Source organism: Oryx dammah, unplaced genomic scaffold (assembly GCF_014754425.2).
Source record: "Oryx dammah isolate SB20612 unplaced genomic scaffold, SCBI_Odam_1.1 HiC_scaffold_4, whole genome shotgun sequence".
Classification (NCBI taxonomy): domain Eukaryota; kingdom Metazoa; phylum Chordata; class Mammalia; order Artiodactyla; family Bovidae; genus Oryx; species Oryx dammah.
Window position 1 is genome coordinate 58,056,185 of NW_024070188.1, and position 24,966 is coordinate 58,081,150.

At 39.0% G+C, this 24,966-nt stretch overlaps 1 protein-coding gene across 1 annotated transcript; it reads right to left on the minus strand.

Moving 5' to 3' along the window:
• VNN2 (vanin 2) lies at window positions 1-24,721 on the minus strand. The gene is made up of 7 exons (XM_040239253.1): window positions 24,492-24,721; window positions 24,241-24,371; window positions 13,567-13,759; window positions 9,648-9,936; window positions 7,482-7,855; window positions 5,800-5,970; window positions 1-600 (listed from the first exon to the last, which is right to left on the minus strand). The coding sequence occupies exons 1-7, from the start codon at window positions 24,702-24,704 to the stop codon at window positions 409-411; spliced, it is 1,563 nt and encodes a 520-aa protein (XP_040095187.1). The 5' UTR covers window positions 24,705-24,721; the 3' UTR covers window positions 1-408.
• Window positions 24,722-24,966: the final 245 nt, after the last annotated feature.

Genomic DNA, 24,966 nt, shown 5'->3' on the forward strand with positions numbered 1-24,966 from the left:
TAAATTCAAATTGTCTTTAATGTCAAATGGAATTCAGTCATAAATCTCTCAGTTCCCCTCATTCCCATCATTACTGCTTTCTTCCAAGGCCATCATTACATTTAAAATGTCCCTGAATCTCTTCTGCTCCTGCTAACACACACTCAAGTAGACACAAAGTTATAATGCAAACAACGCTGGAGCCAGGATTTGATCCTCATCTATCCGGCCCAAACATCGATCATACCATTATACCATACTGTGACATTTCAGCATAGCCAAAAAAAGAGGCAAAATTACTGTAGCCCTTAAAAATAATCCTTGATGAGGAAAAAATATTTGGAAATCATTGGTCTATACTAGTGAGCTAGTCATTCAATATTTCTTAGTAAATCTGAGATGAATCAGTGAATATGATAAAGTGATGTTCTACACCATCACAGTATACTGCAAGATTATGATCATTAATAATGTGGATATCATCAGGTACGTTGTTGCTGAGTTGCTGGTCCCGCCTGAGATGGAATGTACGTCCTTGGCGTACCATCTCCCAAAGAGCGACACTGTTAGGACAGGCTCAGATGATCCATTCTTGTTTACCAAACACCCATCTTTTAGTACCTAAAGGAAAAGTGGGAAGAGTATAGCCAACTTAATTAAAATATACATTACAAGCAGACTCATGATTTTGAAACCATCCTAGATATCACAGTTGATCAAGTAGGTTACTAGGAAAGGGCCCTGGGGCCAGGGCTTGGGGAGCAGGTTGGAAGGGTAGGGGACAGCTATTTTATATGTAAGGAGGACTAGAGCCTTTCTATGAGGTTCAATAATTGAGTTTACACAATCAAATGTAACCTTTAACAGAAAGTCAGAAATCATCAGTAGCAAAAATTTATTGAGTCCAATTATATGCAGGATAACCAGGAGCCAGAAGAGTACAAATAGCACTCTTCCCTCAAGAAGCTTAAAATTTAATGGTAAAACTGAGCAGATTCCAAATATAAAGAGAGAAAACAGTATATTAGTATCTCGGCAAGAGAAACAGGTATGTGCTTAGGAAGTCTGAAAACGAATAGCTGAAATGGTCAGCTTCCCAGAGTGGGAAACAACCTGCTACAAGGAGGAGCAGTTGGAATTATGGAATATTATTATATTATATTATTATTATTATGGAATTATTATTGGGTTGAATTATGGAATTATATTATTATTATTATTATGGAATTATTATTGGGTTGTATTATGGAAGACTCTGTGCCAAGTGGAAATCAAGCAGCAAAGGCTCATTCTAAGACAAATATGTGTGTGGCAGAGGCTGGGAAGGGTGAGGTGGGTGGCCTTCCCCAGGCTCACAGTGTGCTAGGCAATGTGTGTGCTTTCTCATTCCCATTTGGTTAGAACCAGTGAGATATTCTCCCCATTTTATAGGTAGGAAATTCAGAGGTTAATTGACTTGCACAAACTTGCATAATTAGTTTCCGAGACCAGTGCAGTGGTATATAAGCTCACAACAACAGACTGTTAAATCTCCAGGAACTTTGACAGCTGGTTGTTAAGCATGGCTTTTCTTGAAACTGATCATGGTGAGAGTATTTACTCCATGATAATTGGCAAATGCCACAAATAAAAGCTTTGTTTCTCCCTTAGAGAGTGGCTTGTTACAATTTATAGTGCATCACTAGTTGAAGATTAGTGAAGAGAAGACTAAACCATATGGTCAAAAAGAAAAAGCAAGGATTAGATGTGCAAAAATTGTGAAGTCACAGAGGCTTCTCTGTAAGGGAGTAATGTATGCAAAATAATGGAACAAGAAGAAGCACAAATAGACAACAGAACAAGAATAAAGAAAATGAATTTATAGGAAAAAAAAACACACAAATAGAGACAACAGAACAAGAATAAAGAAAATCAATTTATCAGTTGTGGAAAGGACAATTTGGATGGGGAAAGAACTTAGAGGGTAAGAAATTAGATGCTTCATAACTAGAAGTAGAAAACAGCTAAATATCCTCAAAGATAATTATTGTGGTGACACATAAACATAAAAACACAGCTCACTAACAAGTTGTCAAATGCACAACCTGTTGGTAGTTAGCTAAGTGTTCATTGTTTCTAAATTGTTCCTTCTTTACTAAATTGTTCATTAAAGGAACAAAAATGAAATACCAGAGGTATATTTCAAAGTATAGTTGGGTGAAAGTTTGAAACAAGTTAAACAAAAATATTTAGTTTTCATGTGACTTTTCATTAATACAGTAAAATCGTGTCTATGTTAACTTCCTTGGGATTAACTTTTCCATATCAGTGATTGTCTCTTAGGTTCTAGCTAGAACTTAGCATTTTTGCTAGTTTCCTGTTACAAATTTTCCTAAAATATACTGTATAATTAATTGACCTCCTAAGTAGTATATACTCAATATAATTTGATCTTTTTGATTATTCTCTTACACTGGTAGTTCTTACTCACCAAAATCAAATCAATCAAGCAACCCACCAAAATGTGGGATGATGGAAAAATACAGGTCTCACCCCCAGAGACTCTGATTTACTGATCTACAGTGGGACCTGGTCTCTTCCTCCTCCAGTCTGTCTGCACATTGACCTATACTTACATGATGTTCAGTACATGTGGCCTAATGCTGGCAACATTGTCCTCTAGTTGTTGATAAACGGTTAACTAGGGAAACCTTTTGAGGTAACTAACTAAAAACACATTGTGATACTTGTACAATGCTTCACTGTACAAGTGCTTTCACATGCATTGCCTCATCAGTGAGGAAGATATTCCCCTCATTTTATAGGTAGGAAATTCAGAGGTTAACTGACTTGCACAAACTTACATAATTAGTTTCAGAGGCCAGACTTCTGATAATATACCAGAGTTAACTTCAAATAGTAAAGCAATGTTTCCCGGTTGTGGTCAATAACCCTTCATACTCTTAGCTAGAACTAGGGGTGGGGAAAAGATAAGAAGTAAATGTGTTGAAATCTCTGCAGAAGTGATCTTCAAAGATAATGTGTAAAATATATGTTGATGGAGAGTCCATAACCAGGGAAACTGGGGAAACACTCAAGAAAACACGGTTGGTGTGACTCTTGTAAAACTCTTGTCATCTATGGTATTAGAACTGATATCTCTAGAAACAGCAAGTTAACAGATCAGCAAGTTAACATGATCTGCAAAGTTTCTAGAGAAAGAATAACTAACAAATAAAATTCTTGATTTTTTTTTTTTTACTGTTCATTTGGTTAGTTGGTTCTTCCTTTTGTCTATCTTATGTGTTTACTTAGTGTCTGTTCCTTAGAACCTGATGAACTTTAGGGAAAGTCATGCCACAGAGAATCTACACTTGTGAAATGAAAACCAGTACCTTAACTAGGAAACATCCTCCAAGGAACTGTTATACCAAAACCCCTGCTTGCCAGCAGACAAATGCCTCTTTTATAGCTCTGAGGAGTCAACACACAGTATATCTCATTTCTTCTTTTTGCAAATGAGCTGGAGTAGATGAGATATGGCCCAAATGATAAATATAATGTAAGTGCCTAATTTATTTATTTATTATCATTTTGGGCCATACCATGCAGCATGCAAGATCTTACTTCCCTGATCAGGGATCAAACCCATGTCCCCTTCATTGGAAATGCAAAGTCTTAACCACTGGACTGCCAGGGAAGTCTCTGTAATTGCTAAATTTAAAGGGTAGATACAATCCCTCCCTCTCTTCCCTCCTTCTATCCAAAAATAAAGGGCCAGTGTCCAAGGACAGGAGGTAGCATGACTAATTCTGAGAATTTTGAGTTGAGATCAACAAATACTATCGAGTTAAGTGCTCAACCAGTTACTATTTCGTTTTATTCTCGCATTGTTTCCTACTGCCTGAAACCATTTGTGATGAAAAGTTTAAAATCCTCATCAACTAGCACCACCCACTTCTTCAAGTATATTGATGTGGTTCAGAGTGATAGTCACATGGCATCTCAGACTTTGGAACTTTAACATGATCCAGAAAATGCCAACAGTTTTTTATCCTTCTCCCATGGATGAAATTCTTTTGTGAGATAAATGTTCTGTCCTATTTTGGAGTAATTTCTCAAAGAGATAAAAGTCTAAGAGTACATGGCATGGGGAAAATTTTTCAAAATAGTACCCAGGAAGTTAGATTGTGTGCCCAGTTGAAATGGCAAGGCTTAGCTAGGTGGGATGAGTGGTGACAAGGGAGATCCAAGAGGGAGGGGATATATGTATACATATAGCTGATTCACTTCATTGTACAGCAGCAACTAACACACCATGGTAAACTAATTATACTGTAATTAACAAATAAAATGAATGGCAAGGCTTACAAGATACAGTGCACACATACCACTAGACCCCATGTCTTCCTAAGCTTACCTGAGTGAACCCTACCCTCCCTTCTTTCACTTCCTTGAATTCGAAGATAATTTCAACCTATCGACACATGTTTGTGCCAGGCTATCAACTTTTAACTATTGGATTTCAGTTCCAGATCTCTTACTTCAGATCTGATCATGGTTTTCTGTAGTTGGCACCAAAGTTTTTATTCCAGCCTCAATGTTCTCCTGAGATTCTCTGCCTTACTGGGTTCTATGGCAGCCAAGGATTCCAGTTCTCTGCGTTTCCCAGCCTTAAGGCTGCACTATATGTTAAATTGTTGGTGTCACAGAATTAAACATTTTTACAAATACGACATGTTCCAATCTGATAATACAAGCAGAACAGATATATTATCATAAGCAGTCTGCAATTTTAAAGATCCCCTTGCTTGATGCTTTGGACTAATTAGCTTAGATCCTATTTTTCTTTGGTAAAAACAAAAAATGCAGTGATTCCGTTCTAGTCTCTAGAACTCTGTCACCATTTGTGACAGTTCAATGAAGACATTAAATTCCAAACTTGAGGAGTGTGTGTATGTACATGTGTGTATATGCACCATGTACTACGTAGCAGATATAAACCTGCAGAATCTTAATTTTAATTTGAGACCAGCTTAATTTGTGGATGAACTAGCTATGACCACTGTGGTTTATGAAATAAATATTTGATTTTCTGTTTGTCTTCACATGTTAGAGAAAAAGAAATTAAAACTCTGTAAGTGAATATTCTGCAATGAATGGTCCCTCAGACTCATAGGCCTTAGGTATCTTATTGTGTTATTCAGTGTCATCACATAAGAATTAGTTGCTGTAAGTTACAAATACGGTCACAACACCACCACCCCCCCGCCCTTTATCCATACCCTTTGCAATATGATTTCACACTCTTCCCATTGAGAGTTCTGCATCGTTTATTTCTTCACCCTTTGAATCTACATTGGTCATGTGACTTGCTTATGGTAGATGAAATATTTGCAAACATGGTCCAAGCAGAGACTAGAACTTGCCTATTGTGTCTTTCTCTATTTACGCTCTTGGACTCTTTCATTTAACATGTGAACAAGCTCAGGCTTTCTGGAAGATAAGGGACCACAGAACGTGCCTCCAGTCATTCCAGCTGTTCAAGACATGGCCATCACAAACCAACCAACCCCAGCCAACTCACTTGTTAGCAGCAGATGCATGAATGAGCCCAGCCAAGATCAACTGAGCCCCTTCTAGTCCAGAAGAACAGCTTAGTTACATCCAGTTCACAGCACCAACCACAATATCAGGGCTGAAGAAATGGTTATTGTGTAAAGCCATGAAATTCTGAGGAAATTTGTTACACAGCAAAAGTTAACAGAAACTGTTTTCTTGGCCTGTTTTGTTTGACTTCAGAAAACAGATAAAATGAACAAACTCTTAAACTGCTCTTACCTCAAATTTTTCAGGTGCCAGCTTGATTTTAGTAAGTAGCACTTCAGGAAAAACATACTCTGTTCCAAATGTGCCGCTTAGAGAGAACATTTCAAATCTTGTCAGGGCAGTTTCTACTGACTGTCCACAAGTTGTCAAATTAGTAGATCTGCATTTCAGCATTGTGCATACCTGTGCAGGAGAGATGCAGATAAAATCCAACACCTTGCATCTAAGTTACTTGTACTAGAACTGTTGACTCAGTTTATAGCAAAGAAAATATTTTCTCCATTTGCTAAAGGGATTTGGATCATACAATTACTTGATTTATTGGAACTGGCAAATGATTAAGAGCCAACCCACACGTCCTGGGCAACCAGTGGATTGAAAGAAAGAAGCCAGTTTTCATAATAGGAAAGAACAAATCCGACTCCATATTGGATCTGGTTCTTTTACTTTAACCTTTGTATTCTACTGTTTTTGCTACAAGTTAATCACTAAATGGAGATTGGTAAGCTCAGTTGCTTAGTCATGTCCAACTCTTTGCAACTCCTTGGACTGTAGCCTGCCAGGCTTCTCTGTCCATGGAATTTTCCAGGCAAGATTACTGGAGTGGGTTGCCAATTCCTCCTCCAGGGGATCTTCCTAAGTCTCTGACATCTCCTACATTGGCAGGTGGATACTTTACCACCATGTCACCTGGAAGCCTAAATGGAGGTTGTCTATAAGCTTAAATTAACATAATGAACTGTCTCTGAGAATCGTGCCTTTCGTGTAATAAGCTAAAATACCTTTGTTTAGTTCATAGGGAATAGCTAGACTAGGTCCACTTATGAATGACTACAAGAAGAAAAAATTTACATTTCCCTTCCAGAGTCTGACTGGAACCAGGACTTTACCTTTTTCCCTTTCAGTATAAAAGAAGCCTGACTTCTACCTCAGGAAAGATGGTTCTCTGGGACACTAGTCCACCACCTCAGTCTGCTGGCTTTCCAAATAAGGTCACTGTTCCTTGCCACAACTCATATCTCAATTTTTTGGTCAGTCCCACAGTGAGCAGTACAATCTTGAATTTGGTATCAGATATAAACCATTCATCTGGCATGTCAAATGATGGCATTTGGTCCAAGAAAGTGGAACTCTTTGGGCAACAAATGTACTAAAGTCAAAAGAATGATTAAAATTTTGACCATTTCTTTTTTTTTTTCCATATCTGTTTCCTTAGAAGAAAGCAATGAGGTCCAGAGTATAATAATAAAATACAAATGCATAGCCAACACTATATAAAAAGCTTACACTTAAAAAATTTGTCATTGGAAGGGCAGGAAATGACTAGGACATATGGTTACAAGAGCAGTTAATATATCCCTACTTATTGTTAGTTTTAAAAGTTAAAATAAGACTTTATATTTAGATATGTCAGCAAAATTACTTAAGGAAGCCACTTAAATATGCAAGCTAGTTCACTAGTCAATTAGAAAATCAGGTTCATTTTTTTTTTAATGTGTTCAAAGCAAGCAATCAGATGATACTTAGCTCCCCTGCAAATAACATATGTTTAATCCCAAAGCGTGTGTGTGTGATGCTGGCAATGCATGGAGTCAAGCCAAGAAAAAGCACTTGATTCCCTGGGACAAATATGAAAAGTTAACCCTGGAATTTACTCACACCCAAACACTCGTTTTCACTTGAGTTGAGATTACCTGCCAATATTCTCTTCTCCTTCTCCCATGAAGTCCTGCAAAAGCTCCTAGAACATACACTTCATCCTCCTCCTTTCCTAACATTCTGTAGCTTAAATGACAGCAGAGCTCTTTTTGACAGACTGTAAGGTTTCCTGCACTTTCAGAGAGCTTTGTGAAGTTGAACTCATCATGGGAAATAAATCCCCTGAAGAAATTTTTAGGTCCTGGAAAGGGTGTGATGGAGGTGGCATAGGCACTCCAATTCACGGCTGGTGGGGAGGTCGAGGAGCTTCGGGGATGGGACTCCACCTCTGCAAAGAGGATCTTTCCTGACTCTGTTTCCATATCATGATGGTAGACTTTGGGAGAGTGTGGTGCATAGATACCACTGCCTGTGAATGGAAGACAAGTCTTTTAAAAACAAAACAAAAAAAACAAACAAACCCAACACCCCCAGTTTCCCCATCAGGACTGAGCATATGGTCATGTCACAAGATTGGTCAAGAGACAGCACAAGGCATTGAACACCTAAATACTTCTCCTATTCTCCACTGGAGGAGATTAAATTGAATGATCAGTGGTCTCATTCTATAAACTTTGAACATAATTTATTACCATACCAGAAAATTAAGCCAAATATTAAAACCACTGAATCATTGAAGTGTTTGAGATGTGCGTGCTAAGTCACTACAGTCGTGTCATCCTCTGTGATCTTATGGGCTATAGGCCACCAGGCTCCTCTGTCCATGGGATTCTCCAGGCAAGAATACTGCAATGGGCTGCCATTTCCCCCTCCAGGGAATCTTCCCAACCCATGGATAGTGCTACTGCACTAGCAGGCGGGTTCTTCACCACTAGCCCTTTGAGAGGCAGGAAAGGTAATATAAAAGAACAGTTCCGAGTAATTAGCCTCCAATTAAAATAAATAAGTTTAAAATTAAAAGATAAATAAATAAATAAAGCAATTGTTTTATCACATTAAAAAAAAAAAAAAGAAGAAGGAACAGTCCCTCCTTTTCTCCATTGTGGTGGTTTTCAGATATTTCCAAAAATTCTTCATCATTCCTCTCTCCCATGGTGGATCTAATTTGTTTTACCTTGAGTGTGGGCTTGACTTAGTGACAAACTCTTAATGAATCTAATGTGGTAGAAATGACGGCTTGTGACAAGTCATAAAAAGCTGTGCAGCTTTCCCCCCTCTCTCTCCATCTTTCTCTCTTTCCTAGCTCTGGAGAAAGTCAACTGCTATATCACGAGGAAACATCACACAGCCCTGTGGAGAGGCCCATGTGGCCAGAAACGAAAGTCTCCTGCCAACAGCCACTGAGAAAGAGAGGAACCCTACCAAGAGCCACATGCGTGAGCCGTCCTGAGAGCAGACCTGCCAGCCCCAGTCAAGTCTGCAACTGGCTTTTAGCCCAGGCAAAAGCTTGATGTGACCTGAAGAGGTGGCTGAGCCACGACCACCCAAGCTACTCCCAAGCTCTTGACCGACACAAACTGTGAGATAACAAATGTGTGTGGTTTTAAGCCACTTCCACTTTTTACTCTTTGAGTAACTTATTGTACAGCAACATGTCAGTAATACACTCCTCTGCCTTCACCAGTTTCAGAGCCCATCTTGTTTAGTTTCCTACTTTGTTACATACTGCTGCTGCTGCTATGTAGTCACTTCAGTCACGTCTGACTCTGTGAGATGCCAGGGACTGTAGCCCACCAGGCTCCTCTGTCCATGGAATTCTCCAGGCAACAGTACTGGAGTGGGTTGCTATGCCTTCCTCCAGGGGATCTTCCCAACCCAGGGATCGAACCCAGGTCTCTGCATTGCAGGCACATTACCACTGAGCTACCAGGGAAGCTCTTGCTACCTACTAGCTGATGCCTTTAGCAGGTTACTTGCATTTTTGTGTGTCTCAGTTTTCTAAGCCACAAAACCAGACTGATAAATCTCAGCCCACACGTAGAGTTGTCAGGATAAATGAAATAATACAAAAGTCTTAACACAGACATAGCTATTATAACCAACAGTAGCTGTTCTTTTCTTCTTTTTTGTGTGTGAACGGATACAAGCTTAGTGAGAAGTCCCAACAAAAGACTAAAAAAATTACAACAGGTCATATCCAAAGCATGAGTTTCTCCCCATTTAGAAATATTATCTGCAAAGCTCATCTGGTCAGGGATTACCTGTCATTTTTAGGCTGACATTATGTGTGTTTGCTGCAAGAAGATTAACTCTCATTCCCATTGCCCATGCCGAATGAAATTCAATAGCTGTTAAAAAGGGCAAAACGTTCATCCAAGCTGTGGGAAACAATATGGTGTCCACGTGGAAATCTTTCACCAGGGTCACAGCAGGATCATGGAAGAGAATATCGAAGCACGTGAAAATGCCAAACTTTCCAAAGGCGGTGTTGAAAGTCACCAACTCTGGCTTTTCGGGGACATCAAACTGAAGCTCACTGTAGAGGTGGTACTGTAATAAACACACAGGATAAAACCAGAAAAGCCTTATTTATTGAAGAGATGACACATAAAGACCCTCCAAGTTAGTAATTACCTGCTCAACAGTAGGAAATCTATAGAAGGTGAATGCCACTGTGATTGGAAGCTAATTTTCAAAGAAAAGTATGGAAAATATAGTTTCTCTCTGTCTGTCTGTGTCTCTGTCTCTGTCTCTCTTGCTCTCCTTTTCTTTCTCTCTCTCCCCCCTACTATTCCTCCTTACCTCCCTCCCTCTCTCAATTAGGGGCCAAATACCTCCCCATGAATTGCAAACACTATGCCCTTCTTGAAAGCTGAAGATATACATCACTTTTCTTTGACTCCCTGATACCTAAAACTCTAATTGTCGTTGTTGCTTAGTCGCTGAGTTGTGTCCAATTCTTTGCAACCCCACGGACTGTAGCCCACCAGGCTCCTCTGTCCATGGGATTTCGTAGAAAAGAATACTGGAGTTGGTTGTCATTTCCTTCTCCAGGGGATCTTCCTGACCCAGGGATTGAACCCGAGTCTCCTACATTGGCAGGTGGATTCTTTACCACTGAGTCACCAGAGAAGCAGAAATATAATAGATACACAATAAATATCTGTTAAGCAGGTGAGGGAGGCCCCATCCCTCTTTACCATGTCCCTTCCAAAGTAATCTCATGGACTGTTAACCAGTTTTGAAAATTGTTGTTTAAACATAAATGTTTTATTTCATTCTGATTTCTTCCAAGTAAGCTTGAGAAACAAACCTAGCCTAATTTGATAATCAGGGTCAATAACTCAATAAAATCATTTGCAAAACAGGAAAAGCTTAGAGTTGGAAGCAAGACTATTAAAACTCCTCTCAAAGTTTATTTTCTATCTAAAAATTTTTAATTGAAATTTACTAGCATTTTAAGAATCAATTGACAAAAGTTCTCTTATCAGATCCATATGTCAGAGGATATGGGTCATGAACTGTTCTGAGGTACCCTGATGGGAGAGTGAGAGCTTCTCACTTTAGGATGACTCAGGTCCTCACTAGCTGCCCACATCCTGTACACTGTGCCATCTTGCCATTTACTGGGTCTGGTTAAGTGGATTGATCAACTATGTTATCAGTTTAATTTGGTCAACATTTACAGAATAGAAGAGTAGCTGCAAAAATAGCCTGTAAAATGATACTAACAATGCAAACACAGTCTCCAAAATAACGAAAATGACATTCCTATTCCCAACTTGAGACACATTTGCAAAAACATAAAAGTTTAATTACATTTGAAAACAAGTTGTCAGACCCACAAGATTACATAGAAAACTCTTTGAAAGTTTTGGGTCTTATTTATAAACACAAAAATAAATGCATAAATAAATATAAACATATTTTTAAGGACTTGTGTGAAATATTTTTCCATAGAGGTATGTGATCAAAAACATTTGAAAATCACTGATGCTATATCTTTCTTCTTGACTAAATTTATTTTTTACTTAGGACTTCCAGGAGATAATTTCTCCACTCAGAAGATTCTGAGGTTCCAATATAAGATGATTAGAAAAAAGAATATGGGACAAGAAAAGGGACATTCACACTGACCTGCATACCTCATATTCATGTAAAAGGTCAGTCTCTCTCTTTGCCCAATTTGGTACAAAATTATGACTTTAGGTTATTTTACCCAGATTTCAAAGTAAAAATTGTATAATTTGACGTTAAATCAATAAAAGGATAATTAAATCAACTGGTACAGAATCTAAAAAATAAAGATCATTATTGTAACTTGATAGAAAGCGAAGAAATTAGCTTCTGTGAAACTAACTCATACAATATGAAAACATCTTTTATCATTTTAGTGTTAAATGGTATCCAGGTCAGGAAGAAACAGTTAGAACTGGACATGGAACAACAGATTGGTTCCAAATAGGAAAAGGTGTACGTCAAGGCTGTATATTGTCACCCTGCTTATTTAACTTCTCTGCAGAGTACATCATGAGAAACACTGGGCTGGATGAAGCACAAGTTGGAATCAAGATTGCCAGGAGAAATGTCAATAACTTCAGATATGCAGATGACATCACCCTTATGGCAGAAAGCGAAGAACTAAAGAGCCTCTTGATTAAAGTGAAAGAGAAAAGTGAAAAACTTGGCTTAAAGCTCAACATTCAGAAATTTAAGATCTTGGCATCTGGTCCCCATCGCTTCATGGCAAATAGATGGGGAAACAGTGGTTGACTTTATTTTGGGGGGCTCCAAAATCACTGCAGATGGGGACTGCAGCCATGAAATTAAAAGACGCTTGCTCCTTGGAAGAAAAGTTATGACCAACCTAGATAGCATATTAAAAAGCAGAGAAATTACTTTGCCAACAAATGTCCATCTAGTCAAGGCTATGGTTCTTCCAGTAGTCATGTATGGATGTGAGAGTTGGACTATCAAGAAAGATGAGTGCCAAAGAGTTGATGGTTTTGAATTGTGGTGTTGGAGAAGACTCTCAAGAGTCCCTTGGACTGCAAGGAGATCCAACCAGTCCATCCTAAAGGAAATCAGTCTTGACTATTCATTGGAAGGACTGATGAAGCTGAAACTCTAATACTTGGCCACCTGATGCGAAGAACTGACTCATTGGAAAAGACCCTGATGCTGGGAAAGATTGAAGGCATGAGAAGAAGGGGATGACAGAGGATGAGATGGTTGGATGGCATCACCGACTCAATGGACATGAGTTTGAGTAAACTCCGGAGTTGGTGATGGACAGGCAGGCCTGGCTGCTGCAGTCCATGGGGTTGCAGAGTTGGACATGACTGAGGGACTGAACTGAACTGACTCGTATCCAGATGACAGTCATCTCAGTATCCTTTGTATCAATATTAAAATTATTTGTTTTATATATGCAAAAACTTTATCTTGATTCTGGACTTACAAAACCTTTCTTACAGATCTCAGTCTACAATTTAATTGACATTTCTAAAGTGTCATTTTTTTTTATTGCTCTCTTTTAAAAAATATTGGTAACATCATATTGACAAACCTAGATGACAAACCTAGACTGTGTATTAAAAAGCAGAGACATTACTTTGCTGACAAAGGCCCATCTAGTCAAAGCTGTGGTTTTTCCAGTAGTCATGTATGGATGGGAGAGTTGGACCATAAAGAAGGCTGAGAGCCAAAGAATTGATGGTTTTGAACTGTGGTGCTGGAGAAGACTTTGAGAGTCCCTTGGGCTGCAAGGAGATCCAACCAGTCCATTCTAAAGGAAATCAACCCTAAATACTCATTGGAAGGACTGATGTTGAAACTGAAGCTCCAATACTTTGCCATGTGATGTAAAGAGACGAATCATTGGGAAAGGGCCTGATGCTGGAAAAGATTGAAAGCAAAAGGAGAAGAGGGTGGCAGATGATGAGATGGTTAGATAGCACCACCGACTCAATGGACATGAATTTGAGCAAATTTCAAGTGATAGTGAAGGACAGAGAAGCCTGGCAAGCTGCAGTCTGTGGAGTTGCAAAGAATCGGACATGACTTAGCAACTGAACAACAATAAAACATTGTATTATAAGGAAATGAAGCTCTATCTCCTAAACATAGAATATACCCTTCTCAAAGGAGGTTCCATTTTACACACTCACCCCCTCTTACCTTATGGTAACGCGCCACCAGCTTTCCCTTTGTATCATATACCACGTTGGTGTTGTACTGATAATGGCCATTAGAAGGACACGTGGTATTACGGGAACTACATGGCTTTTTGTCACCCATATTTGCCACGACATAGATAGAGTTGTTCTTGGCCAGGCAGCTGAGTCTTGCTTGTACTGGTGTATGACCAAATCTAAATCAAATTTTAATTAAGACATTTCAGTGTCAAAGAGAGAAAAGCCAATACTGTATGATATAACTTATACATGGAACTTTTCAAAGTCAAACTTGCAGATACAGAAAATAGAATGGTGGATATAGGAGGTTAGATTGTGGGAAATTAGGGACATATAGTTTAAGGGTACAAACTTGTTACTAATAAATAGATAAATCTCAGAGATTGAATGCATAACATAGTGCTTATATTCATATATATGCATGTATGATAAACTTTAAAGTTGCTACGAAACTAAGTCTGAATTTTCTCACATACACACAAAAAATACTAATTATGTGACATGATAGAGATCATATTTAGAAGTCACAAATTAAACTTGATGAATTTTTTTCCAAATTTTATCTATTACTCCAGCAGTTCACTCTCCTGTAGCAACAGTTTTCATCTCTTCAAGAGATCACTCCATCAACACACACATATACACTAGTACCTCTCATCTGTGGAAAATAAACAAAATAAAAACCTCTCTTGACCCCCACATGCCCTTCTAATTTATTTTTTTCTTAGGTCCCCAGGTTCTTAGGTCCCTCTTACAACAAAACTCCCTGAAAGAGCTGGCCCTCTTCCTGGATCAGCCCATCTTCTCCCATTCCTTTTGGAAGCGCTCAGATCAGGCTTCATTGCTATCATCCCACCTGACAACCCCTACTAATGCAAGCGATGACAGCCACATCTTACCTTATCTTGTACTACTTCTGCATCAGCTGACGGAGTTACACTCTCCTCCTGGAAACACTTCACCCCACTTATTGGACCCCACTCTCTCATTCTCCTACTCACTGGGTGCTTTTCTCCATCTCCTTTTCTGGTTCCTCCTCTTCTTCCCTGAGTCTAAACATTGAAGTTTCCTGTGGCTCAAGCATGAGATTTCTTCTCTTCTAACTCATTCCATAGGTGAACCCATCTTGGTGATAAATATTGTCTCTCTATTAGAGGTAAGTTTCTCTTCTTTTTCTAAGAAAACTTTATTCTTTTGTTGTTTCCAACAATAATCCAGTTCCTAAAGTCTTGAATTTAAGATGTATTGGGGAGTTTGGTTCTTGGTAGTTTGGAAATAGCCAAATGAGCTCTCCTGGGTCGTGGAGGCGAGGGTGTCTCAGTTTGTTAGTGGTGCAATCCAAAGCTAAATTTACTATCTGGGTGGTGGAATGCCACTGGAACCCCCTGGAAATGGTAGCAGTGTGAGCCACTGCACCAAGGCCAGCTCTGAGGGCTATGACCTTTGGACTCTGGAGATTCCAAGACAATGAAGTGACAAACAGCAGAATAAAAAAGAAGGGACATGATTTTTCCATTTGTGCCTTTCTTTCTAGCTGTGACTCTGTGGCCTTATGTAGCAGTTATGCAAAATAGTCTATAATTCTTATCTTTGGGTTTGAAATGAGTGTAAAAAGGAATGTTTGCATGGCTTATTGAAAAATCTGACTGCTGTGTCTTTACAGTGAAAGAATAACTTTATACGATGAAACTAATGTTTTTGTTCTTACTGTAGAAATACTTTTTTTTTCAAAGTTTATACATGATTAAGGACATAAAAAATGTACTTGGCAGGTCTCTTGTTTTACCCAGAATAAAGAGTATGCAGACCTGTGGTTACATCTGTGAACAGATCATTCTTTGAGACAGTTCTTCCTCCTCTGAGGACCAAGATTTTTGCTCTTTAACATTACTGACCAGTGTGGAGTTGGCATACCTTTGTGTGTGCTCAGATGGTCAGTTGTGTCTGACTCTTAGTCACCTCATAGACTGTAGCCTGACAGGCTTCTCTATCTATGCGGCTCTTCAGGCAAGAATGCTGGAGTGGGGAGTCATTTCCTCCTCCAGGGATCTTCCCAGTTCAGGGATCGAACCCACATCTTTTACGTCTCCTGCATTGGCCAGCAGATTTTTTACCACTAGCTCCACCTGGGAAGCCCAGCATAGCTTTACTGATAAGTTATTAATATTACTTGAGAATAGTCACACTAAATGTAAAAGGAATAGAGTAAGTGCCATGTCAGGATATCTTTTTTAAACTAAGTATGATTATCAATATAATCATAAATTAAAAATGCAACTACTATTATTTTATAGATGATAGATATTTTGTTTTATTTCCTAAAGCTTAATAGGTTTGAATATGGACTTAATTTGTAGAAAGCAAATAAGAGGAAATCTATAAAAGCATGCCTCAAAGTAATTACCTATTTATCCATCCTATAAACTACATTATGACATGTGTTTCATTGAGAGCAATGTGATTTGAAAAAAAGTGAGATTATGGGGGACCCAGATCTACTTAGATGTTTATAGATGGTTCCTGATTTGAACTGCCTCTGCCAAAGTACATTCATGACCTCACCAATGAGAATCTGATAAGATTCACTTTTGATTTTTAAAGCACAATTAAGTGTTCTGGAGCTTGCATTTAACAGGCAGTGTAAATTCAAACCCCAGATGACTCTTTGTCATGACTGCATTTCTGCTTCCTTACTGTAGATCTCTAGACATTTGCTGGTTACATGGGTGAATGAGTGAATGAATAAATGAAAGGAATGGATTGATAAGTACTCTTATCCATGTTAATAAATCTGATTTGAAAGTTTTTCTCCCTGATTTTCTACCTCCAACCCTGACCTTGTATTTCATGCCAGACTCAAATATATATCCACCAGGGGTACATCTCTACTTGGATGTCTATTAAATTACAGCTCAAATTTCAGATGCATAAAATTGATTTCCGAAGTTCCATCCCAGACTTGCTATTCCTTCAGTGCTCCTGTAACCGACCAGGACCCTAGGGGCCTAACCAGGACAGACCTCCCTCACCCACCCCCACCCTGCCATATCCTCTACCTGCCTCTTTTCTGTAGAAAAACTTTAGTCTCCTGGGCCTCCCCTGAGTCATAAAAATTTAGCTCAAGAATTAATGACTGTAAGAATGTAAAGACATAGTAACAAAAAAATAGCAGTTGGGCCAGGAGGACTGGTAACAATTTAAACAATGGATCAGCCATACAGGAGCACAGAATGGTCTTCCCTTGAGGACATAAAAATCAGTGTCTGACACACATTCCTAGTTGTTTTGCAGACACAAAAATCCTCACCAGATGGAAAAAGCTAAGTGCATGAAGGCCATGAGCAGGTAGCGCCCAGACTGGCTGGAATCTGAGGATTGATGATGTTAACCCCTACATCACCCTATTATCTCTCCATCAGCTAATCAGAGAATTATGCATGAGCTGATCACATACCCTGCAACTCTCTCCCTTACTTTGTCTTTAAAAACCCTTCCTTAAAATCCACCGGGAGTTTGGTTCTTTTGAGCATTAGCCACTGGTATTCCTGGCTTGACGTTGAGCTTTCCTTCACCACAACCTTGTATCAGTAGATTGGCTTTCCAGTGCCTGGACAAGAGGAACCAGCTGGTTCACTAACACTCCCTATATCCATAAATGGCAAGTTTGTGTCTCCAACTGCTTAGGCTAAACATTTGGGAGTCGCTCTTTTGTTAGTTTGTTTGGAGAATTTTGTTTTGTCTGTGAGGCACGGCTTGTGGGATCTTAGTTCCCTGACCAGGGATTGAACCTAGCCCCTAAAGTAGAAGATCATAGTCCTAACCATTAGCAGTAATCTTTTGATGTTGGACTACTTTGTTTACTTTTATTTGTTTGGTTTTTTCTTGGAGGTGGGGGATGTGGCAAAAACCCCTAGATATCTTGGCTCCTCCCTTACCTCTTTGGAACAGTCCAAAGAAGTATCTGAGCAACTGAATCCCAGGCTTAAGGCCTTGGTAAAGTCCCAAATAAAACATAATTGTCAAATTTTAGATTGTACTTGGTTTTTTCCCATCAACACCCCTATTATTATCTCCAAATGACATTCTACATAATAAATGAGTTTATTTACATCTATCTTCCCCCGCAAGAATATTCATAAGCCATGGGGAGGGCAAAGACTTTGCTTTAATAAGTGCTATATCTCCTATTCTTAAAATAGTATCTGGTACATAGCAGGTGCTCAAAAAGTAATCATTAAATGAATTAAATGTAACTACAGTGGATGACAATGCAAACCCATTTTCTTTCAAAATTTATTTTTTGTAGCGTAGAGCTATGAAAGAGGAATAGAGGTAAATACCTCTATTCGCCCTGGAATAGACCTGTCCTCCAACCGTCACCATGTGGCTCTAGTGGTAAAGAGTAAGCCTGCCAATGTAAGAGACATAAGAGACGTGGGTTCGATTAGGAAGATTCCCATGGAGGAGGGCATGGCAAACCACTCCAGTATTCTTGCCTGGAGAATCCCATGGACAGAGGAGGTGGGCCAGTGTCCACGGGGTCAGAAAGAGTTGGATACAACTGAGGCAACTTAGCATGCCAACCATCACCAGTTTTCATAGCTACTGTGATATTTGACTAGCCCATAAATTGGCAAAATATATTGTTTTTTTTTAATAAGAAATCCATCTTACAATCCTACTGTGAGATGAAAACAAATGGGTTGTCCCCTTCTCAAAACTTCTAGTCAGAAAGACTGTCCAGCTGTCACCCCTTTTCTTCCACAATAAACACCATGGGAAGCATCAGCTCGGAACAAGAACAGGAAAGTGGAGCTGCTCACTGTCATGGAACCCAATAATCTCCTCGTTGTGTGGTTATGCTCTTTAGAGCTGAGAAAAGCCGTTTTCTGATAACCCTTACATAAGCTTCAGCCTTATCAGTAGTGCCTCAAAAAGCATGGTCTCCATAATCCCCAGCAAAAGCATGGCAGAGGAATGTTTAATAAACTTAATTTGAGGTACCAGAGTGAAAAAAAGTATAAAAGGGTAAGAGATGGTGAGAGGATCTGAGAGTTGAGAAAGAATGAGTATGAAGTATAGAAGTATGCAACCTGTACCTCAATAATTCAAGCCTTAGTAGATAGTGGAAGTTATATATTAATATACATATATATTAAATATTTTATATTGGAAAGTTTCTAAATTAATTTTTCCCAGGAAATTTAGCTTTATGAGCCTAGGAAACTGCAAAATGTCAAAGCATAAAGTCTTATGATTCAGGTCTTTCTGCATGGGAAACAGATTCTAGAGCAGAGAGACTATGAAACTGAAGTCTGGTACCATCAATAGAGACTGTCAGGGAGTGTTTAACAGGAGGATTCCTACGTGCTGTTTCTCACAAGCCCTTTGTTTTTTTTTTAAAGCAGAACAGCACGCTGCTCCCAGGAACTGAGGTCATTGTGTGAGACAGGCTTGAAGCTCCTTTAGTAAACATTCTCTTTATGACAAAACTGCTTAGTCTCGATCCCCTTTCTTGAGATATGGATTGTCTCCTGATCTTGTTCCCTTGGTAACAGTTGCTGTATGTTTGGTTTTCTGATCTTTATCATAGTCGAAAGAAACTTCTTGTACCCCAGCCTATATATACTCACAGAAAAATTATTTGCTCCATCAGAGCTTAGGTCCCCATGTCGTTTTTGTTTACCCCCCTCTCTCTCTATCTCTCTCTCTCTCCAGCTAATTCTCTGGAGTGTAGAAAACTGTCGTGTTCACCCTCCTGCCTGGGCTTCTAAGACCCTCTCAAGAAGGCACCCTGTGCCTTCACCCCCTCGAGAGGGCACCTATATAAAAAATCTCTTGCCAAACTGCAGACATTTCTCAAACCAAAGGACAAGAAGTTTATCAAAATGTTCAAATCTACCCATATGAATGACCAAAAGGCCAGCCTGCAACATTAAGACCTTATGTGATAGATGCACCCCTTAATCTAACAGGAAGGGACTTACTTATGCTATGGCAAACTCAGATATACATTCCACATTTTTCCTAAGGGCCACTGCTCATTTAACAAACAAAAGTGAAGTCGCTCAGTCATGTCCGACTCTTTGCTCCGACCCTACCAGGCTTCTCCATCCATGGGATTTTCCAGGCAAGAGTACTGGAGTGGATTGCCATTGCCTTCTCCAGGGGATCTTCCCCACCCAGGAATCGAACCCAGGTCTCCCACATTACAGGCAAACGCTTTACTGTCTGAGCCACCATGACGAGCCTATTTGGACAGAGCAAAGGCCCCTTATGAAAGAAAAATTACAGGCTACTAAGGACTTCCCTGGTGGCTATGGGGTCGCAAAGAGTCGGACATGACTGAGAGACTTCACTTTTACTTTCAAAGAACTTATAGACGCACAATTAGAATTAAAACATATTGAGGAATCTTACTCTCCTTAGAACTCTCCTATTCTTATAAAAAAGAAATCTAACAAATGGCATCTCTTAACAGACCTTAGAAAAGTTAATGCATCTTTGAAACCTATGGGTGCTTTACAACCAGGGATCCCATCACCTATTACTATTCCTCAAAATAGTAATAGGCACATTATTATCACTGATTTACAAGATTGCTTTTTCAATATACCTTTACACCCTTTAGACGGGGAGAGATTCACTTTCTCTCTCCCTTATCCTAATCATATCGGGCCTCATAAAAGATTTCAGTAGATTGTATTACCTCAAGGTATGCTTAACAGTCCTACTATTTCTCAAAATTTTATAGCCAAGGCTTTACATCCAATGTGACAGCATTTGGAGTCCTAGATAGAGTGGGCTGTGTATCCCAAAGACATGATAAGAGTTAACTTTAGGTTTTTTCTTAGGCCTGTTTTTGTTTCCCAGGCAGAATTGGAACTCCAAAAAAGTATTTTAACAAGTCAACCTTTTCCTAACTGCATGTGTAAGAAGAACTGGTTTTGCAATTTCAAATCAGATTTTATTTTAATCAGTTTTCTCTGGAGTCTAAAGAATATCATGGCCATTCCATGTCAAAAATATCATTTATCCTTTTTGTAGTTACAGTACATTATTAATTATATATAGTGGATGAGGGAATCAACCCATTAATTCAAAACCACAGCCAAATACCAGTCCCCAAACAGATTCCTAGATGATTTTTTTTTTCTTTTGGACTGAAATATTTCCTAGGAATGTTTTCATTATTTTCATTTTCCTTTCTTTCTATAACTATTGTTAATATAGCTTTATTTGTCTTAAATTTTTTAAACTTACCACAAGGAAATATTTTGACAAAAGCAGAAAAACATTTCGAGACATTGAAGGACACCTCCCTTCCTTTGCCTATTTGGTATCAAGACGGGTTAACTAATCGATGGAAATCTAAGAAACTGATCTTACAGGGAAAAGGGTATGCTTCTATTTCTCCAGATGGATCCAACGAACTCAGATGGCTTCCTCTTCGGAAGATTCAACCTACGGGGGTCCCCAACATTCAAACTAGAGATGAAACAACAAAAGCCCCAGGAAGAAGAAATTCCAATACAAGCCATGGCAGCTCTAAAAATTTCCAAAAAACACCGCACTCGTCACATTGACCTTATGATCTCCCTACTTGGGGACAGATAAAAACCCTTACTAATCAAGCTGAAAATCTGGTTTCTCAATAGGGAATGCCTTGGAATCCTGAAGGAAAAAAAAAAAAAAAAATATATATATATATATATATATATTTTGCTATGCTTGCTTTGCTTGCTTTTGCTGACCCTGCTCAGGCTGACTTGATTGATCACACTTATTGGGCTTATATGCCTAACCCCCCCTTTTTATTGAATGGACAGATATAAGACCAATCGTATCCACTAATGACTCAACACATATCCCCCTCCTTGGAGGTTGGAGGGGCCCTCTCATCCTGAGGAAGAAGGAAGACTAATTAACATTTCTCTAGTGTTCTTGCCTGGAGAATCCCAGGGACGGGGGAGCCTGGTGGGCTGCCATCTCTGGGGTCACACAGAGTCGGACACGACTGAAGCGACTTAGCAGCAGCAGCAGGCTATGATATCCTTCCATTATGCATGGGCCCAACAAAATTATGTATTAATGTTAATCGACAAACTTGGGCTTTCGTCCTGCCTTCAAAAAAGAATGTCCATGCATTGCTTGGATTATTTACTGCCCTTTCTTTGTCCATGAACCATGTTTATACTACTGAAACTTTAGGGAAAGAATTAAAGAAAGTACAAAGAACACTATGCAAAGGATTTACTAATAAGAACTTTAAATATATTCCTGTTGATTGGGACAAATGTCAGGTCAAATTAGGAAAATTAATGTTTACGGCTAATCATACAGTTGTCTATTGGGGACCCCATGGTATGTGGTTATCTAACTGCTCAGATGATATTAACAGCCTGTGTGTGATTCTGTTACTCAAGTAGCATAGAAGGTTACTACTACTACAATGGAGCATTACCATGACAGAGGACTTCTTGGACAGCTTGACGGTGGAATGGCTCCCCCTCATCCTCAAATAGTCCTTGATAAACAGATTGGGCCTGAACAATGGGACATCTGTAAACTTGCTGCAAGCAATGAGGAACTTGGGACTTGGACTGGACATTTCACAGGGACCAGTCATAGCCATAGGAATTATTCTTTCACTATAATCAATCATATTTTATACAAACCTGTGTTCCACTTCCTTTTGTTACAGGAAAATTTACAATTCAGTAAGACTTTATGTTCTGTAACTCGCATAAATTGTAAATTATATACTTGTCTTAACTCCTCTATTTCCTTGAGAAATGATTCCCTTTTGATTCTTTGATCTCGACATAATCTGTGGTTACCAATAAATCTCCAGCAGCCCTGGGAAGAAGGTCCCATGGCTGGACTTGCTTCCCGGTTACTTACTAAATTGCTCCAGCAAGCTAAACGATTCACTGGATGGCTGCTTTTTTGGCATTTTGGGATTAATAGCTATTTGCACCACTGCTGCTGTCACTGATGTTGCTTTACAAACCTCAATTCAAACACATAATTTTATTCAAAATTGGACTAAAATGCCCATACTACGTGAGCCACTCAGGCTCAGATAAATGAGGATATTCAAGAGGAAATACAGGAACTAAAAACAGCCATCAAATTGGTTGGAGATCAATTAACAGATGTACAGAAACAGGTAATGCTAAAATGTGATTGGCATTCTACTCAATTTTGTGTTACTCCTGTTCACTTCAATAATAGTGCCTACAACTGGGAACAAATCAAATTTCATTTACAAAACATACATGATCCACACAGATGGTTTCAAAGCATTACTCACAGCATCGGGTCTGGAACTGTAATTTTGGTGATTGTCTTGACAATTATATTTGTCATCTACCGTTGCCTTCATGCAAAGATTGTTAAAACTAAACAAACTCTAATGGTCATAACTCTTTTTACAAATATTATAAATAAATAAGGGGGAATTGTCAGGGAGTGTTTAACAGGAGGATTCCTATGTGCTGTTTCTCACAAGCCCTTTGTTTCTTTTTAAGCAGAACAGCAGGCTGCTCCCAGGAACTGAGGTCATTGTGTGAGACAGGCTTGAAGCTCCTTTAGTAAACATTCTCTTTACGACAAAATTGCTTAGTCTCGATCCCGTTTTTTGAGATGTGGATTGTCTCCTGACCTTGTGGGCATTATTAACCCCTTGTTCCCTTGGTAATGATTACTGTACATTTGGTTTTCTGATCTTTATCATAGTCGAAAGAAACTCTTGTACCCCAGCCTATATATACTCACAGAAAAATTATTAAAGCACCTTTGCTCCATCAGAGCTTAGGTCCTCGTGTCATTTTTGTTTCTCTCCCTCTCTCTCTCTCTCTCCCTGGCTAATTCTCTGGAGTGTAGAAACCCATCATGCTCACTCTCCTGCCCAGGCTTCTAAGACCCTCTCGAGAAGGCACCCTGTGACTTCACCCCCTCAAGAGTGTGCCCGGCGCCTTTGGGAGCAATGCAAACCCTGTGTCAAGGGCTTTATTGGTTCTCTGCATAAACCAGGGGATATCAGCCTCTTTCTCTCTTTCACTTTCTTATCGTTAACTCCAGACCACCAGGTTCCGGTCTGTTAAAGGACCCCAACAAGAGACCTTGGAATATTTTCCGAACACAACCCACTGTCCACTTCAGAAATTAATTTACTATTTATATTCATGAGATTGCCTTCCCCTTAGTTTCTAATCCTAATGATAAATATTTATATATTTCTCCAAATTTAATAAGCATATTAGATTATAAATAATTGTTAAATGGTATCTAAGTACAATTTTTAAAAATCAAACAAATATATATATATATATAAAACTTATACCACATACATGAACAGTTAAGATTTATTATTTTCTGTAGTAAGCATATACATTTTAGAGAATCACAGTACTTTGTACAAACAACTATGACTGGGACTTCCCTCGTGGTCCAGTGATTAAGAATTCGCCTTCCAATGTAGGGGATGCAGGTTCTATCACTGGTTGGGGGTCTAAGGAACTAAGACTCCGCATGCTGTGGGGCAATGAAGCCCAGGCATCACAACTGGAGAAGTCTGAATACCGCAACAAAGACCCAGCATAGCCTAAATAAATAAGCAAATATTTTTTAAAAAATAGGATACTTCAAATACCTGTGGGGGTCTTGACATGGAATCCAGTTCACCTGAGGATCTGGGATATTCTCCAGATAAGGGAAAATGGTTTCCCTGGTAAATTTCCATCCATAAAGTGCATCTTCCGGGGTCACAATGATCTGAGCACCCTGCTCAAAACAAGTTAAATCAAAATTATTTCGCTATGTATGTAGACAACTCAACACTCCAGTCTTCATCAGCTCTCATGCCTGTCTTATGAATTATGATTAGCAGAAATAAAAGAATACCTGCTCAGCTGCCTGCTTAATTGCCTTCTCCAGGATATCTATGTTCTTGTTCATGAGGAACAAAGCCTCATCCGGAGAAACAGGTGTTTTTGTGTCATTTGGCAGTATGACAGCATGTTCATACACTGCAGCTTTAAAAGTATCCAGAGCACTGACATGTAGAATTATTAGGGCAAAAACTGCCACGGAGGTTTGTAAAGAGGAAGTGATCATGACCAAGGTATCCTGAGTTCTGCAAGTGAAAGTAACATTCATGTAGTATTTATAGAGGAAGGAACATTTATGTAACATGTGACTGCCAGCTCTTATTTTATAATCTCATGAATATTATGTCTCATCATTTTGGAGGAAAAAAAATTTCAGTTCCATGAATACAATCAAAAAGTATTACAAGGACTGTACAACATGTACTATTGATAAAGTGTAATGACAAATTTCAAAAGAAGAATTCAAATATAACACAATTGTACCCTTT

Coding starts and splice junctions, on each gene's coding strand:
- VNN2 (XM_040239253.1), bottom strand. CDS start 24,704: ATGATCACTTCCTCTTTACAAACCTCCGTGGCAGTTTTTGCCCTAATA. Junction 24,372..24,491: donor TTAAGCAGGCAGCTGAGCAG/GTATTCTTTTAT, acceptor TGTTTTGAGCAG/GGTGCTCAGATCATTGTGAC. Junction 5,971..7,481: donor GGAGAAGAGAATATTGGCAG/GTAATCTCAACT, acceptor TCTCCTGCACAG/GTATGCACAATGCTGAAATG.